Below are 13,929 nucleotides of genomic sequence, written 5' to 3'. Positions count from 1 at the left end.
ACCTCCTGCGCGAGCAAGACAAACTTCTCTGAAGGTCTAGCCCGTACAAAAGAAGACGTGATCTGAATCGCGAGGGTCAAAATGGACGCGACCTTGGTCCCCACCCCACGTGAGGCATGTTCAGTGAGAGCTTCTCGCCTTTTCATAAAGCACTCTTGTCAGAATCTCTCATCTCTCCTTCAAATGAACACAACATCACCGCGAAAGGTCCACACGATACCACAGCATGTCTACCACAGGCCGCGCCATCCACATGGCCGCCGCCCCTCTACAAGACAACGAGAAGAACCACGCGACCAAAACCGCCACCAGATGTCGCCTCCTCGAGCTACCAGCAGAACTGCGCCTCATCATCTACGAGCACTACTTCGCCATCTTCGAGCTCGACACCACTCGAGTCACTCCGTACTCAGACATACAGGCTGCTCTACTTCACACTTGCAGACTCGTCCGCCAGGAGGCACTCGATGCGTACGAAGGGCGTTTGATCGAGACGGAGCAGGAGCGGAACGAGCAGATCACTGGCGATATCGAGTACCTCGAACGCTCGGGCCCTACGCATTTTCTTTGGGGGGTTTCTAATTCTTCGCGTCGCATTAGGGAGCTGAATGTCGCTCGCTTGCGGAACTCGGAAGCTCTTGGCCAGGAGATCGCCCGAGTGAGGAAGGTGAGGGCTGAGGATTCTTGGTAGGGGAATGCGAGTATTTCCTACATGCCATAGCCGGTGTTGGAGAGCTGCTGTTGGTCAGAGTCGATGCTATGGAGGGCATGAGCTGTGCAAACAGTACTTCCATGATTGGAAGCTGATGCTGGAATCACTCGGGCACGGTCATTGAGGAACAGCCTACGAACTCTACCACGCCTACTAGACTGTACAAAGAACATCTTCTTCAACTCCAGAACTCCCAACATCAGTATGTCCCTCATCTGACGCACCTTCGCTTGATCACCCTCGCTCTCAGTTCGAACACAAGCAACGCCAATACTTCTTGCTAACTCAGCATTTCTCGCCCACACGTCATGCCCTCATTCTCCTCTCCTTGAACCCCACAGCCGACCTTCCAAACACCTGCAACAGCTCTCCATAATCTCCAGGCTGCAGGAGACCCTCCTCCCTAGCAGCAAACCTGGCTTTCAAACACTTCACTCTACCCTCGATCAACTCTTTCAAGAACACGGCGACCGACTGGTCACCCTTGAAGTATAGACTGCCCAGGAAGCACACCCCTTCATTGTTCCCCTGACCCAGCTCGAATGCCCACGAAGAAGTGCTGCCGCGATACTGCATCTCTCCGCACACGTACAGCTTCTCGATGTTGCTCAGGAACTCCGCCAAGCTCCTGACGCCGAGGACACGCTGATAGCTGGTGTAGCGCTTTTGGGCTTCAGCTCGTTCGAGATCTGTCATGTTATGGCCAATCGGGAGTGAGATGGAGAAGACGCGGTCTCGATAGAAGAGCGCGTAAGCCTCATGGCGGACTTGACTTGAGGCTCTGAGGAGTGGCGGCTGAGAAGGAAAAGTCTGAGCACTCTTGAGGTCTACCATGTAGTGATGATAGACATGCTCGCGGAGCTCGGCGGGGAGGTTGGGGAATTTCGGGAAGGTGGCGAATTCGTCTGCGTGCTCGAGAGTCTAGGCTGCGTCAGTGGCGGTCCATAGCTGATGAGATTATCCCATTCCAATACTGACCTGGATGAGGACCTCAGCAGTCTCTTTGCCAATACCGCAAGACATAATGCGTCTGTCCGCACAGAACTTTCTGAGCTCCTCAACGGTGCATCTCTCGTACAACACCATATCCCGCTGCACGCGCTGGTGAAGGTACTGCGCGCGTTCTGGTGTGAGCTCAAAAATGAAGCGAGTGTTGTCAAGTGAGGTGAGCTGTTTGACAGCCTCCTCTGGGTCGACGGTGTCCAGCTTCCAGTAATTGTTGATGGCATCTGCTTTGGCGACATCTTGGTATATCTGCGCTGGAGGTGCGACCTCCGCCGAGTTCGACATTTTGATTGTTGTGATATGCTGCACTGTGATGATGTGATGTTGGTTTTGATTTGACGCGCGTGAGATGAGGGACGCAAAATTGCTGCAGGGATTAGCGCGTCACATGCACGACCGTTTTCGGCAAACCCTTCAAGGACTTCTGACAGAAGACGTGGCCGGCGTGCTCGAACATTCATAGCGATCATGACCTACGTAGGGTGCTCCGAGCACGATGGACAATGTGTATATTGTCGAAGCAACACACCCTCCTACTATGCAGTCTCAATCGTCATCGACCTCGATAGGCTCTGCAGCTGTGCCACCAGCTCCACTCCTCTCTGCCCAAGACGGTATCTTGACCACGAGTGCCACGCTTGAGTACCTGACCTTCATCTCCGCCTGATTGCCATACTGGAGAGTAGTCAGTCATCCCCCCTCGAGCGGTCAGCATTGATACAGGAACACTTACAGCCATGTAAACCTTGCTAAGCTCCTGGTGCACCGGCGTGCCGAGCCATAATACCTTCCTCGAGGCTTGTTTACCCTCCCGAATCTCAATGCCTCTCTCATTCAGACTTGTGCCATAATTATCATACTGCTCGACCAGGCTGTCGGAATCGTGCTCCTGGGTACCGAAATTGTCTTCTGTGCCGACATCGTCAGTGTCGTTATCGAACTCATCGTGCCCTGGGACAATTTCTACGCCTCTGAGAAGGCTAATAAGCAGGCCTGATCTGGCCGACTTGTCCATTCGAGGGGTTGACGATAACTTGTGCAGCATGTCCAATTCTCTGAGGCATTCTGCGGCTGAGTCCAAAGAGTTTGGAGTGAGAACACAGGTCAGTCTCAGGGCAATAAACGCCTCGTAGATCGCCATATCGACTCCTTTGAGCATGTTGGGAACGAAGCGACGTAGTTGATTGTTAGTGTGAGGATAGCTGTGAGCCAGATGTACGCCAAGATAGCCGCCGTTTGTAAAAAAGCATGGGTTCTCGAGCATTGAGCGTAGCTGGCCATACAGAGGAAGGCGCTCGGGGCTGAGGCTGAGAGCTGCATCATTCAGGAGCCCGGTACCAGCCGACGCGAAAAGGTTGTATGTGAGAGTGAGGCGGTGTCCGGAAGTCAACTCCAGTACTTCGTGTTCGCAGTCGCTGTAGAAAGCTGCCCATTGAATGCATGGCGAGTCGTTGACATTGGTGGACCAGTCGTGTAGGAGTACGCACCCTCAGAATCCACAGGGAGAGCGGCCACAAGACTGCCGATTTGGTCATCGCTACGTGGAGTGTCCACATGGGCCTTGAACATGCCACTAGGACCTACAGACAGAAGGGCGTTAGCGATATTCGAGGACCACGTGGCATTCTCTGACCATGGTGCACGTGGAACGCGTCGTGCAGCGCATGTCTCGCGCGATTCACCATAGTCCAAGCCACTGCTCGATCCCTGCTACCCTCCAGAAACGTACCAGAGTACACGTTCAGCTTGTACAGCGCCGCTCTAATGCCGCGCTGTCGTAGACTTTTCTGCGTGTTTTGCTCGTTCCTTACAGTGTCCCTTCGATCGTGTTCCGCTCTGATCTTTGCGATCATCCTTTCGCGGGCGATTTCCGTGACCTGACTCTCGGGCAGGAAGTCCGGGAAGAGGCTCGGCGTAGCATTTGATGTTGGCATAGCACTCTCAATTAGCATATTCTGGAGTCGCAGGCTCAAAGGATCGTTCGCCATGATGGGTACTCCCAGCTGCGCCATACAATTCGGTACGTCCTCAGCATGTATCATAGACTCCGACATGCCCATTCGCCTCATGCTGAAGCGCTGTACCACTCCAATGATCCTGCGGCTTCGTCGGTATTCCTCTTCTTTAGACATTTGGGCTGTCACTGGCTCCACCGTCTTCAAATCGCCAGTGATGGGTGGCGAAAGTAGCTGAGTGATGATGTCGATGATACCGTGCTCATACGGGCAGAAGTCGGTCATAAAACGAGTGGTGTCCATCGCCCCGGCGCGGCGATAATTCTCATCGTATACATCTTGCCGATTGCGGCCAAAGGTGGCCGGTACACACGAGCCGACGAGGTCCTCAAGTGCTTGCCGCTCACCAGCGTTGTCGTCGAGGGGAAGAGCAATCGATCTACCAGAACCATCGGGGCCCCAACGCACAGTGACAGGCTTGGTCATGATTGTCTGCTCCTGTACTTTCTGGCCTGCAAGAACAGAGAGTTAGTGCATCGTTCCAAAGGAAAGGCTGATCCAGTCGCAGCAGAGCTAATAGTCTCTCTCAGCACAGTCCGTAGGACTCTGCCGTTGTACGTATCGTTGTGTGTACGAAAAGACCAAGCAGCCTCGAGACACTGCTAGCTCCGCCACAACTGCATGTACTGCCTGAAACTGACTCACCAGTCCTCGGTGTCAAATTGCCAGACTCATCAACGTTCGGATTCATGACGATTGGTATGTGCCCGCCGCAAGTGAACGTCGCCTTTCGGCCCTCATATTGTAGAGTCTGACCTACAGGCAGAAAGGTGTTAGCCATACTCGATGACCACGTGGCAGTGTAGAGCGCGTCGTACAACGCATGTCTCGCACGCTCCACCATGGTCGAAGCCACTGCCGATGCCTGATACCCTTCAGTAACGTACCAAGCTCATGAAGAAGCTTCTCTTCCGCGCTCGGCTCCTGTTGCATCTGCTCCCATAACCCTTCCAAGATCTGTCCGTCATCAGCCAAAGACAGAAAGCTCCGCAGACATCATGCGACCACACCTCGCGCCCCTCCACAATGCCCCAAGTGTCCAGGACATGCCAATGGATTTCCGTCATATCGCACTTCTGCGGCGATTCACTCGATGACTCAAGATGAGATCGATAATGCCCGATAGCATCTGCACGACATCAGCAGGCGGCATAGCACTTGGAACGACATTGCATTCAGATGTGCATATCAAAAGCGTCGAATTGGTATCACTGATCGATCGAATCAGGACCATAGCAGATAGCCAGCCTAATTAGGTCGCACCCAATCTCTATGTATAACTTTCATCCCGAGGGACATGTACGGAAACACGAAGCGGCAAAGTACAAGACCAGACATCGCGACTTGCGACGACTAAGCCTCCACCTCAGCACCAGTGCCCTGAACTGTGCCGACACCATCGGTGCGGCTGCCACCTATCCGGTCCTCAGCATCCTTCTCGCTCTTTTTCGCAAGCGCAGCCTCGACAGTCTTGACGTCACTCTTCTCTGTGATGAGCTCCTTCAACCACTTGTTCTCCATCTCAAGCTGTTGAACCTTGCCTTCGAGGGCAGAGACCTTGTCGGACATGTCCTTGGCTGCCTTCTCCAGTGCCTGTTCCCTTTGCTTCTTCTTCACACGGAAACGTGCTGAGGCTGCGGTGTTTCGTCGACGCTTGTCCTCCTCAGCGGCCATACGTGATTGCTCCTCGAGGTCAGCAGCAGATTGCATGGCAACAGATGCCTTGCGCTTGTCGCCCGTGGTGGGAGAGAAGCGGCTTGGCTGTGGTGGATATGCGCCTTGCAGGCCGGTCGGGCTCGGCATGCTGGTGGTTGGAGAGTTTACATTGGTGCCTGGGAAGGTCTGGAACTCGGCAAACTGGAATTGTGGGCCTGGGTAACATGTTAGTATGAAGGTATACCCTTATCGATATTGCATCACATCGATGACGATATACATACCATTCTTACCGTCGGCCGAGTGCTGGTTCGCGTCTCCGAACTGAGCAAAGTTCGGCTGCGGTACATTCTGGTCGAAGTCGAAGAACTCAGCGTTGGCGAGGAAGTCCAAGTCGTCACCGAGAGTGAGATCGGTAGGCGAGATCTCTTGCTGGCTCGGGATCTGGTTCAGGTTGGCGAGGTATTGCGACACGTTGGGCGCACGCCGCGCGTTGTAGTTCGACATATCGGCTATTTCGGAGAATTCGCACGCTGAGAGTCGCGCAGGTGGTACGAACGGTGGTCGGTAGTATTATACTCGTCGTCTTTGACGACAGTCCTTTGTGTGCCGCGGCCGTGGCGTTTCGGTCGGCCGATGCCTCGAGTCACGCCAAGCAATGTGTGTTTCCGCGCAACAGTCTTCCGCGACTGTGCTGTGATGTGTATCGGTCGGCGATGTGGTCGTAGGTGGTGGGAGCCCTGCGACAGGTGTAGTGCGTGGTGGAGGTAGCGAAGTCTGCGAAGAGCGAAGAGGGGTCGGACTGTCGGTGCGCGGGTGCGTGGGTGAGGTTCAAGGCCTCGTGGGCCTGTCCAATTTCTAAGCAGGCGGGAAAGGACGGGCGAGTCGACAAAGGCAAAGGCAAAGGCGATCCACCTGCTGCTGGGCAGTGGGCACGCAGGCCACGCTGCCGACCGGGATTATTGGTTCGCCGAGGGAGCAGAACCTTGCACGCAGCAGTGTCACATCCAGCATCGATCACTCATCAAGGAACATGCTGTAGCCTGGATGCGCCCTCGATATACGTACTCCTTATACATAACAACAGCTCGTCGTCATCGCCGCGATCTTGTATCAGTGTCACCTTCGCCATCTTGCGCTGGAAACATCAAGTGATGGCTGTGATGGCTTCGGAGCGACATGTGAAGACCAGCGCAGAGTCTGGCCGAAGTCGCGACGGCCATATTATGGAGTATGGACCACCCGTCCGCCCGAGGTGAAGGCTCCACAGCTCCAGATGCATGCCTTCATCCGGACCTGACGACGAAACATCTCCATCCAGTCTACAATGTGAAAGGGACATCACCGCGACATGACCATTCGTGCGCTCAGGCAATCGGCATGTCTTGATCGCCGGACCTTCGATGCAGCAGCAGCATTTCTGATGCCTTGATGCCCCCGCGCTCGCGGCGGCAGCGGCATATACCTGCAGCTTCCCAACTCTCAGCTTTCAACTACCGAGATCGTGGCCGGACGCTTCTCCGATGCTACTGTATTTGTCCTAAATCACGTGTGCGCTTCATCACCGCGACGGAACATACCGGGACAACCTTTGAGAAAAAGTACACCAAGACGCTGCAAGAAGTCAAGACATGTTCAACATCTCAACATCTCATAACGAACCAGGCAGCACTCAAGCATTTCGCATGCAGTTCGGCCATTAAGCAAGCCTGACCTGAAGCCCTCTTCACGATTGACGCCCACCCAAATGCATCGCCTCTCCGTCATGCACATGATGGTGTGCAGATTGACCTTCCGAGACTTGATCGCAAACATCTCTTCTACCGCCTGTCAGTTGGAAGCGACAGTGTGCGGACCGAATTCTCCCAAACGGCGAAGCAACAGAACGCTGCTTTGGCCCGACCGTTGCAACACACCATTCACACACCTGAGCACGTCATGTCAAAGTTTGCGAGTGCAGATCCCGATGTGAGTGCTTTGCGCAGACTCCAGGTGAGCAGTCACAGCCTGAGAGGACGGACAAGCACTTTCACAACCATGTCGTGATGGGTAAGTGGACGCCATCACTGCAGCTATAGCCACAGTGTGGTCGCATCACTCGCGAGTGTGAGAACCTTGGCGAGTGTGAATCTGAGATACAGAAAAGCTACCTGAGAAAACTCTAAATACAAGGCTGAGCGCCAAGCCGGCGGTGTGTTCGGATAAGAACGTCACATCCTCCCCTACTAGACCCTGACACACCTGTGTCAGCCTGAGGCGGCCAGCCTGATCGCCTATATACTTGAATTGATAATAAAAGAGATCCTAAAGCTTTAGCTTCCTTTGTCGTAGCTTCCTAGCCTACGACCCTTTAGCTTACTTTACTCCGTATATATAACTGCCTTACGCGGCTTAACTCTACTACCTAAGCTTACTACGAGCTTACTAACCCTATTAGATAACCTCGCCGCAAGCTTCTTACGCGTATCTACGCCTTCCCGTATCGTTAGAAGCTCGTAGTATTAGGTAGCTCGTATATATTATAGCTACGTAAGCGGCCCGCTTAGACCCGCGCTACCGGCTTACCTAAATAGGTAAAAGACGAGGTCGTAAAGCTCGTAAGCTTTATACTAGCAGAGCCTTATCTAGGCTTACTTTAGATAATAGACTACCCTTAGTACCGCCGTAATAGTATAGAACGTAAGTATAAAAGTACGCTCTTATTCTAAATTAATCTAACTACGAACATTAACCTTTAAGCTTACTAAGTCCTTAATAACCTCTTTACCCTTCGGTAGCTTCTTCCTTAACTTTCTTTAGCCTTAGCTAACTTATTCTTAATTAGATTAAGGTATATAAGCCGCGCCGTAGTATAGGCGTTAATATAGTAATACTAACGTATATTAGACTCCTTTCTTCCTTATAGCTTACTATAGCTCCTATCCCGCGCTCTCCTTAGGGCGAGGAGTTAATAGCTTAGATAGACGCCCTTACCGTTACCTATACTTCGGCCGTATCTAATAACTTCCCGCGGCTCCCCGTTCGTACTAAGACGCGCCTTCCGGATATACCTACCGGATAGTTAGCCGGTTAGTAGACTCGGCTCTACGCCTTCTAGTTTAAAGTCTAGTTCTCTCGCGACGTTATTAAGCTAGACGATTAGATCGCGCTATAGTTAGCCCGTATCGCGCGCTAGTATCTAAGGATTAACGGAGGGTCTAGATTCTTTAAGATAATTTATATACTTCCTTCGCGCTATAGCCGCTTCTAGTTTAGCGGCGTTCTAAAGCTAGTAGCCGCGTTAGACTCCGACTTCAACGTCTTCGAAGAGGTCCCTAAGGGCGGTATTCTAAGGTAGTCTATTACTTTTAGACCGTATACCGTATAAACTAGGCTAGCGGCGATTGTCTTTAGCTACTATAGCGGCCGCTCTAGATCTACGCAATACGTATAAAGCTACCGTTCTAAGTATAAGAGCGCGCGTACTATAGGGTCCGAATAAGAGAGTTATTATTCTATAAAGCTACGAAAGAGGAGCGCGAGGCGCGGCGAAGTTATAGAGTAAAGCTAAGCCGCGCTAACCCGATACGGAAGGTCCGCGGTTCACCCGGACTAACGTAGCTATAGTAAGGGGTCGCGGGCTACCCGTAATAGTACCCCCCCTCTTAAAACGCGTCTTAGTCCTCTAAGCGTTATCTATCTTATATAGCTACTTACCCGTACTACTCTATAACCGTACGAAAGTCTAATTATCCTCTAATACCTTATTATCGTCTAGTAATATATCTATATCCTATCTATTTATAACTAGCCTATCCGCGGCCGGCTCCCTTCGAGAAATATACTACCTAGTTAGCTAGCTTACCCTAGACCTAAGTCTATCTTCGGCTAGTACTCGCGTATAATCCTTATAGCTAAGGTTAGGTATTATTATAGGCTCTATAGGTTTTACTCGAGTATTGGTATAACTACCGGTACTATCGTAGAGCTAAGGGTAGTAGGTAATACCGGAGTCCTTAGTTAAGATAGTAGGCTTTCCCGTAACCTAGCTAGTATAGCGGTACGTAGTAAATATATACTAAGTAGACTCTATTAGAGGTATAGCTCAAGACAACTTATTTGTAACGGTATTACTATTAACCCTAATTGTATTAAGCCTAAGCACCTTATTACTTAGGAGGACCTAATTAGATAGAGCTACGAAGCCTATAGGCGTAGATAACTCTGGCCGGTTATAGTAAAAGTCTATAATAGCGGCGGCCGCGTGTTTAAATATATTCTTAGCTAGTTACTAGGTCTTACTATCCTCCTTATTCTAATATCTAAGCCATTTCACCTTATACTAAGTGTCTACTTTACGCTTCTACCCCTTCTTTACTTTACCTACTCGCTTACGCGTATATATATCTAAGATCTTCTCTACCTTATATATATATATATAGGTGTTACGACTATATTAGCGACTATATCGGCTTCGGTAGTATCGGGCTCGATAGTTATCGGCGGTAGTAGTACTAGATACTAGCCTTCGAGTAGTAGGAAGTCGAGATGATCGGCTTGCTAAAGTAACGAGGTATAAAAGTAGTTGTCGAGTCCTACTATAGCGTCCGATAATCTCAGTTTATATAAGAGCTTAGCTAATATAACTTCTATAATCTAGTACGGGCTAGCGTATCTTCTATCGAGCTTCTTAGATAGTTGAGTCGTACGGATATTCTTAGTACTTAGGTATACCTAGTCGCCTACTTTATAGTCTAGCGGGATGCTTCGGTAGCGGTTTACTACTTTAGCTTAGAGAGCTTATAACATCCGTATATTTTCTTAAAGGTGCTTATAAAGGTCGTAAATCCGGCGTATAAAGGCTTTAGCCGATCGCGTATCTAGTCGTTAGAGAGTAGTCAGTCCCCCCTCTTTCCTAGCGCTTAGGTCTACGCGCTCTATAAACTTAGGGTTATAGCCTAAAGTAGCGTAGAATAGCGACATACTAGTAGTTTTAGAAAGGTGGTTATTAATCGCGAACTAAGCTAGACAAAGCTATTCTGCCTAGTTATCTTATACCTCGTTAGTAAATATATAGAGATACTATTCTATTACTTAGTTAGTACGTTCCGACTATCTATTAGTTTCTAGGTAGTATAAAGAACTTAGCTTACGACTTATACGAAGTATCTTATAAAGTTTCTTCTAGAAGGTAGTAACCTATTACTTACCGCGGTCTAAAGTAATAGTGTTAGGAAATCCGCGTCGGGAGAATATATACTTAAGGAAAAGTCTTACCGTATTCTATATAGTTATTGCTCCGATTAGAATTAGCTCGACTTCCTTCGTTAGCCTATCTATTACGGTCATAATGTTATTCTAGGTCATACTATCGAGGGTACTATTAGGAAGTCCGACTACGAAGTCTACCGCGATATACCTCTAAGGTCGGTCCGGTACTAAAGGTAGGTATAATAATCTAGGTAGCTAGGAGTATAGAGATTTCGTCGTACGGTATATACGGTAATTCGCGGTATATCTACGTACTAATCTTACTAAGCTAGGCCAATAGAATTCTCGTGCTACGAGTTTATAGGTTCGAGCTCGTCCTAGATATCCTACTACTAGAGCATCATCATTTATTCTAATAAGCCGAGTCCGTAGGGCCTAGTTATCGGGTACCTATAGGCTCTAACTATCGTACTAGTTTTGTATATATAACATGTTACTATCTACCTTATAGTGCGTAGGGTATATCTTCGCCTTCTATAAGAGTAGAGAGATAGTACTATCTTTCCGTAGTATCTTAATTGCCGCCTTAAGTTCTTAGTCTAGGGCGTAAGTAGTCGTTATACGGTACTCGAGTTTAGCTTCGACTTCGGCTTTATTCGTAGTCTATACTTCCTAAGCTAGTACTAGCTATGTTTATAGTACCTATTCTAATTCTAGAATAAACTCGATTGCTTTAGGATTTAGGGGAGTCGTCTCTTCTTCTTCTAGCGTATCTTCGATAGTAGCTTATATAGAGTCGATCTTAAGGAATCGCTCTAGCGGAAGTAATGTCTAATACTAGTACTAATTTCTCGGATCGTCTACCCCCTACGGAAGGTCCTAGCTACGTCTCGTTAGACTATCTAGCTTCGTTCCTTATACACCTAGGCAGTATATAATCTAGAAGTTGAATTATAATAGATGTTAAACAGGTACGAGTTGCGCAGCAGTGGAAGACGGCGGATCACACGAAAGACGAAGAAGGACCCAATGGGATAGCGTGTATCTACATACAGTATCGCCGGTGTTGGTGTAGGTAGATGCTAGGTGTCCGGATGTTGGCCAGCCTATAGGCTGGCAAACCCTAGTCACGTGATCTAATCACATGACACACCCACACCTACATGCTTGTCCTGCGGCCTGTATGTTCTCAACACTCCCACTCAGGCCACATGGTCTCCTACAATCCCTTTACGCAAGCTGGAGCTGCCTTACAAAGTTTTGGAACTGCTGGCCATTGAGGGGCTTTGTTAACCCATCAGCAGCCATGTCCTTTGTATGGCAGTAGTCCACTGCAATCTTCTTCTGCCACCAGAGATGTCTGACATAGTTATATGCAACATCAATATGCTTTGACCTTTCATGCACATGGGCATCTTTGACAAGTGTCAAAGCGGCTTGGTTGTCACCCATGAGCTTGACTGGCCTTAGCTCGTCAACAGTGCCCTTGCTTGCCCTTACACTCGGCTGGAAAGAGCTCTTTCCCACCAGTTCTGGGCACCCCATTTCCCTGAGGACAGCAGCAAGAAATTGTGACTGCTTTGCGGCTGCGTTCATAGCCATGAACTCAGCTTCCATTGTTGATGTTGCAACAGACTTCTGCTTCCTACTCATCCAGGACACAGGTGATCCACAAAGGAACCACACGTATCCCAGAATTGAGACTCTATCCACTTTGTCCATAGCGTAGTCAGAGTCCGAGTATCCCTGGAGATTGCCCCCTCCCTTTCTATACATAAGACCTAGGTCTGGGTACGACCGCAGGTATCGGGAGAGCTTCTTCAAAGCCTTCATATGCTGCTGCGAGGGATCAGCAACAAATGAGCTAATTCTTCCAAGGGGGAATGCTAAGTCTGGCCTTGTCATTGTCATTGGCCACATCCAGGTACCATTGTGGCTCTGGTAATCCTGTTTGTTGCACCTCTCATCCATAGGTGCCGTAGGCACTAAATGCTCGTAGCTCTCCATAGGTGAGTGGGTTGGCGTAGCCTTCTCTCTAGCCATGTTCATCTTGGCTAAGTTAGCGTGGACATAGTGTCCTTGATCAAGCTTCAAAGTGCCTTGGGACCTGTCTCTTGTAATCCTCATTCCAAGGATCTTCGTAGGTTCACCAAGATCTTTAATCTTAAACACTTTTCCAAGCTCAGCCTTAAACCACTGAACATCTGACAGCTTCGGAGCTGCAATGGGTATGTCATCCACATGGGTAAGGACCATAAGGTCTCTATCCGTATGGATAAGTAGGCATGGATCTACCTGGGACTGGGTAAATCCAATCTTCTCTAGCTTCGCAACACAGAGCTTGTTCCAGTCTCTAGCTGCTTGCTTAAGCCCATAAAGGCTTCGTAGGACCTTGAACACCATGTTTGGAGGTGCTTCAACTCCTGGGGGTGGGATCATATAGATGTCTTCAAGAAGGCTGCTTTGGGTAAAAGCATTATTCACATCCACTAGGTGCATCTCGAGATCTCTCTCACATACTACTGCCATGAATACTCGGAGAGTATCATGTCTAACAGTAGGTGCAAAGGTCTCTTCGAAGTCAACCCCATATTTCTGTGAAAACCCTCTTGCAACTAGTCTTGCCTTGAACTTCTCAATGGCTCCACTAATCATTCTTTTCACATCAAAGACCCACCTAGAAGTAATTAGATTCGCACCCTTTGGCGGTACAACTGCTTCCCAGGTGTTGTTGCTTGCTAAGGCAATAAGTTCGTTCTCGATTGCCTCTCTCCACATATGTCCCCATTCGGGGTCTCCTACGGCTGCCTTATAGGACTTTGGGATTGGCACTTCCTGCTGATAGGCTATGGCCTGCCCAACAGCAGCAAATGCATGTTCTTCCACGTCGTTCAGAATCTCCTCTACCCAGCTCATTGTAGGGTCTAGATGGAACATCTGGGCGATAAGAGCCTTATGGTGTTTAGCCTCATGCTCTTCAGAGTTATCATCTCCGTCCCCCCTTGACCTCTTGTTGCCTGCAACCTGAGGTGGCGCTAGGTGTTCGGATGGGTCGAACTGAACGACATCTTCTTTTTCTTTCATTGGAGTACCCTGATCTCCAAACTTCTGGTATTCCCCAATGTCCTTTGGGGGAGGGGGAAGTTGCACAAACAGCGGTTGCTGTGGTGTTGATGACTTGGGTAGGTTCTGTACAGATCCACCGTTATCGGCCTTCGACAGTGTTGAAACCGCCTCAATATTTTCTCCTGGCCTTCGTAACGGTGTCTCTGATAATCCCCTATCGGAAAATTTCGCCCCAAAGGGCTTCCTCCCAACAGGATTGCGCTGTGGCGCTCGACTCGGCTGGTT

General features: G+C 49.6%; 3 protein-coding genes across 3 annotated transcripts; all 3 read right to left on the bottom strand.

Annotated features, from left to right (window-relative positions):
* Window positions 1-1,018: 1,018 nt before the first annotated feature.
* Window positions 1,019-2,002, bottom strand: CLAFUR5_13891 (uncharacterized protein; the record flags this gene model as incomplete). The annotated part of the gene is made up of 2 exons (XM_047913039.1): window positions 1,019-1,633; window positions 1,691-2,002. The coding sequence occupies 2 exons, from the start codon at window positions 2,000-2,002 to the stop codon at window positions 1,019-1,021; spliced, it is 927 nt and encodes a 308-aa protein (XP_047768592.1).
* A 261-nt stretch (window positions 2,003-2,263) lies between these two features.
* CLAFUR5_13890 (uncharacterized protein) lies at window positions 2,264-4,799 on the bottom strand (the record flags this gene model as incomplete). The annotated part of the gene is made up of 7 exons (XM_047913038.1): window positions 2,264-2,392; window positions 2,451-3,142; window positions 3,205-3,297; window positions 3,447-4,184; window positions 4,378-4,488; window positions 4,620-4,689; window positions 4,743-4,799. The coding sequence occupies 7 exons, from the start codon at window positions 4,797-4,799 to the stop codon at window positions 2,264-2,266; spliced, it is 1,890 nt and encodes a 629-aa protein (XP_047769000.1).
* Window positions 4,800-5,085: 286 nt separating this feature from the next.
* Window positions 5,086-5,895, bottom strand: CLAFUR5_13889 (Regulatory protein cys-3; the record flags this gene model as incomplete). Its single annotated transcript, XM_047913037.1, has 2 exons — window positions 5,086-5,603; window positions 5,673-5,895. 2 exons carry the CDS (start codon window positions 5,893-5,895, stop codon window positions 5,086-5,088), a joined length of 741 nt encoding a protein of 246 aa, XP_047768762.1.
* Window positions 5,896-13,929: the final 8,034 nt, after the last annotated feature.

The sequence above is a fragment of the Fulvia fulva genome, chromosome 12 (assembly GCF_020509005.1).
Source record: "Fulvia fulva chromosome 12, complete sequence".
Lineage (NCBI taxonomy): Eukaryota > Fungi > Ascomycota > Dothideomycetes > Mycosphaerellales > Mycosphaerellaceae > Fulvia > Fulvia fulva.
The sequence above is the reverse complement of the archived record's forward strand: the minus strand, read 5'-3'. Positions and strand labels throughout refer to the sequence as shown.